At 37.0% G+C, this 1609-nt stretch overlaps 1 protein-coding gene across 1 annotated transcript; it reads right to left on the bottom strand.

Annotated features, from left to right (window-relative positions):
• Positions 1-260: 260 nt before the first annotated feature.
• LOC139841244 (uncharacterized) lies at positions 261-1063 on the bottom strand. The gene is made up of 2 exons (XM_071831471.1): positions 867-1063; positions 261-756 (listed from the first exon to the last, which is right to left on the bottom strand). The coding sequence occupies exons 1-2, from the start codon at positions 1061-1063 to the stop codon at positions 261-263; spliced, it is 693 nt and encodes a 230-aa protein (XP_071687572.1).
• Between the last annotated feature and the right edge of the window lie 546 nt (positions 1064-1609).

Below are 1609 nucleotides of genomic sequence, written 5' to 3' on the forward strand. Positions count from 1 at the left end.
GTTTGTAAGTAAATTTCATAGCTTGATCCTTCTTGGGATTTAACTTTAAAATGGTTAAAGTTTAACAAGTACTAAATCGGGTTTTCTTGCTTCCGCTTTGTTGTTTCTTAAAATGACTATATGTTTTATGAACTTGTTAAATCCCAACAATATGATCCATTAGGATGTGCTTTTATGATTTTGTATGGCCCTTCCCATCGTAGCCCTAGTTTCCCTTGTTTTTCCTGTCTGCTTGCTTCATTGTCCCTCAATACTAAGTCTCAATCTTTGAATTGCACATATATGACTCGCTTGTTATAATATTTTGCCATTCGCTGCTTAGCATCTGCTTGACGGATGGCGGCCATGATTCGCCTCTCTTCCAATAAATTCAAGTTTTCACGCAAGATAGATGAATTATTTTCTATATCAAATGCCAAAACTCTTTGTGTCGAAACACAGATCTCAGCTGGTATTACTGCCTCAGTGCCATATACCAAGCTGAACGGTGTTTTACCCATGCTCCATTTTGGCGTTGTACAGTGAGCCCACAAAACATATGGTACTTCATCTACCCATTTAGTCTGACTCAAACCCAACCTAGCCTTTATACCGGCTACAATTTCCTTATTTGTTACCTCAACTTGGCCATTGGCTTGTGGGTGAGCAACAAAGGTAAATGTTTGTTTGATGTTTAATTCTTCACACCAACTTTTGAACGGATTATCTGCAAACTGTTTATCATTATCACTTACAATTTCGTTTGATAAACCATATCTACACACAATATCATTCTATACAAACTTCTTTATGTTTTCACCGTTATCCGTGCTAACACCTTTGCTTCAACCCACTTACTGAAAAAATCAATTGCGACCACCAAGAACTTTGCATTTCCAACACTCCGTGGAAATGGTCCTACTATGTCAATTGCCCACTTACAAAATGGCCATGCAGACGATACTGAGATTAAATCATATTTGGGTAAACGCTGGACGGTTCCGTGCCACTGACCGGCATCACATGCTTTAATTATCTCTATTGTATCTATGTAAATTGTTTGCCAATAATATCCTTGTCGCATTATCTATCCTACAATAGTTTTATAACCAGAATGCTGTGCACACAAACTGATCAAACCAAAATCGCTTAGTGTGGATAGATTTCGGGTTTGAGTGCTTGATTTGGAAAAAACAGTGAGTCGAATGTTTTAACTCCAATAATTGTGCAAACCTCGATTTGGAATCTAGATTCCAAGGGCATAAAACAATCGATCGGACTAACCTTATTTGATTGGAATCGTATAAGTTAATATCTAAGAGTGAGGATTAATTCCGACGATGATCGGAGCATTGATCAGAATTGAGTTAACAACTGGAGTAATGCTATCATAATCGATTTGGGCAGAGTAACATTAATACTGTCACACCCCCTAAATAGGACCGGGGGTCATATGTGACTAACCAATATCATAACACAAGTGTAAAGCGAGAACGACTCTATATGATACGTTTTTAATATAAACCAATGTATTAAAGTAGCGAAAAGTATTAAGTCATTACAATGAATGTTTTAATGCAATAATATGAATGTATAAATGCGGACTCCAAAAGCAGCAAAGTCCAAGTAG

Source organism: Rutidosis leptorrhynchoides, chromosome 4 (assembly GCF_046630445.1).
Source record: "Rutidosis leptorrhynchoides isolate AG116_Rl617_1_P2 chromosome 4, CSIRO_AGI_Rlap_v1, whole genome shotgun sequence".
NCBI lineage: Eukaryota > Viridiplantae > Streptophyta > Magnoliopsida > Asterales > Asteraceae > Rutidosis > Rutidosis leptorrhynchoides.